The 2500-nt window shown below is 46.8% G+C and overlaps 1 protein-coding gene across 1 annotated transcript in view; it reads left to right on the top strand.

Moving 5' to 3' along the window:
- The window catches only part of hmcn1 (hemicentin 1), a 99546-nt gene that overhangs the window by 28888 nt on the left and 68158 nt on the right, over nt 1-2500 (top strand). The window contains 2 exon segments of the mRNA XM_031575347.1: nt 661-832; nt 1182-1288. Of these exon segments, the coding sequence (XP_031431207.1) occupies nt 661-832; nt 1182-1288 (279 nt within the window).

Below are 2500 nucleotides of genomic sequence, written 5' to 3'. Positions count from 1 at the left end.
TCCTGCTTGGGTGTAGTAATTGGAGAAGTGCAGCAGTAGACGGGGGTCTGATAGTCATTATGCCACACGTCCCTTGTTATGAATCACAGAGATGCTCCCAGCATGAGGGGTCAAAGTTGAAGATCATGTTCATGGTCAAAACAACCGTGTTGAGTCATAAAGAAGTCAGAGTTCTGAATCAGAGTTATAGTGCCAATTGAATGAACTTAGACCCTCTCATACCACCCTCATACCACACTCATACCCTCTCACGCCATAACTGTCTACCATATAAATTTGCCTGGTGATCTGTCAAAACAACCACCCTTGCCTTTATACATGTCTTCACTCATTTTTATTTATATCAATTCCTCCATTCCTCTCAACTGTATATGTCCATATGACCCACCTTCTGCGCCCCCATCTGTATGCATTCATTCAGAATCAATCTGTCCATCCATCCATCCATCCATCCCTCCATCCATCAATCCATCCATCCATCTATCCATCCCTCCATCCATCAATCCATCTATCCATCCATCAATCCATCTATCCATCCATCCATCCATCCATCCATCCATCCATCCATCCATCCATCCATCCCTCTATCCATCCATTGTCCCATCTGCCTCTCTATCTGTTCTGACTATGCTGCATCCTCTGCTTTTTTCTGCTCTGTAGGTTCTGAAGTGGGTGGAGGAAGCGGTGCAGTCCTCTAAGGTTCACCTTCTCTCCACGGACCACAAAGACTCCGAGTCCAACACATGGCCTCTGCCCTTTGACCCCAGCCTCAAGGAGGTCACGGTGGCCCTCAGTGGCCCCGCGCCCAACATAGAGATACGCAACCCTCAGGGTAGGACCAGTGCCAGACGCACACAGGCAAATGAAAACACACACACAAACACACAGGCTCTTACACATGCACTCGCACACATGGTCACACACGTATATTTCCAGAACATCATGCATCTGACCACATTACCTACGTTAGTTGTGACTGATGTGTATGTATGCACACCACCTGGTACAGATGCGATGTTTAATGCCAAGACAACATACACTCTGACTGCAATCAAAGTCGTGTAAATCAGCAAATCAGCTAATAAAGAAGTCAAAATTGTTTGATGAATCCATTGCCAAATATCCCTAGCAGTAACTTTCTTTTAGTCTATATCACATATTGGATGTGCCTGTCTCTATAGGTAAGCTCATAGGACCCAGTGATGGTCTGACAGAACTCCTGCACATTCGCAACTCTGCAAAGGTCCTCAATGTCAAAGATCCACAACCAGGAATGTGGACCATCAAGGTAAGCTCTACTTCCCTCCTTTCAGTCATGCAGGACAATTACAGTTATATATATATATATATACATGCACACGCACACGCACACACACACACACACACACACACACACACACACACACACACACACACACACACACACACACACACACACACACACACACATGCGCATGCAGGCACACACTCGTTCACACACTTTCGCACGGCGTGACCAATCCCCATCTCCTGAAGTACAACACTACATAGACATGAGAAACATATATACACACTCTACATACAGATACACACATACACACACACATTCTGTACTTACATACACACATATGTACTGTACACACAGACATGCATGGACACTGTAAACGCACACACACACACACACACAAACACACACACACTCACTCACTCATACACAGTTGTATAGACAAACACAGAATATTCTCTGACTCATGCTTGTCTGAGGGTGGGGTGTGTGTAAGTAAACTGGGTCAGTGTGTGGCGGCTGTGCTCTGGTTTGGGGCTGATTGACGGCCCGGATCCCAAGGCCGGTGGGAGGAAGGGATGTTTGTGTCATTACACCCCCAGCCTCAGCGCAATGCCACTGGGGTCGGCCTGACGAGAGGGCTGGGGTGCCCACTCTGGAGGAGCCCCCTTCCCCTGCGGACGTGACACACTTTTTGGGGATGAGTGATTTGTGGGTCCCCGTAGCCCCCGTGTTTACCAGGGCCGCGCCGGAGGGCCACTAAGTCTTTTCTTTTTTTATGTTTGGAATGAGGGATGATTTAGGGTATGCAGAGACGAAAGAAGACAACACATCACTCATCCTGCTCACCAGGGGGCAGTAGCTTTAAACTAGCTGTGGATGAGGACAGGGGACAAACATGCCCCCCCTTTCTCTCCTTCCCCTTTCTTCCTCTCTCATCTGTCCATCATTTTATTTCACTCTTTGTACGTATATCTTTTTCGCCTTCTTAGTCTCTGTGTTTAAGATTCATTCTCGTACACATCTGTCTTTCAAAGCTGTGAGATTGCCTTTAATTCAGTTTGCGGTAACTGAGCCTCCTTCAGTGTCATCCGCTGTAATTCAATTGTAATTCAGTCTAAGATGACTTAATTCTTTAATCACCGCGGTGCCTCTGTGGCATGACTATGAGTAACAACTCTTCTTCAACAAGCTTCAGAAACCCCAGTCCAGCCTTTCACTCTTGCACACATTCTC

The sequence above is a fragment of the Clupea harengus genome, chromosome 10 (assembly GCF_900700415.2).
Source record: "Clupea harengus chromosome 10, Ch_v2.0.2, whole genome shotgun sequence".
Lineage (NCBI taxonomy): Eukaryota > Metazoa > Chordata > Actinopteri > Clupeiformes > Clupeidae > Clupea > Clupea harengus.
Note: the sequence above shows the minus strand (reverse complement) of the source record. Positions and strands in the feature narration are given on the sequence as shown.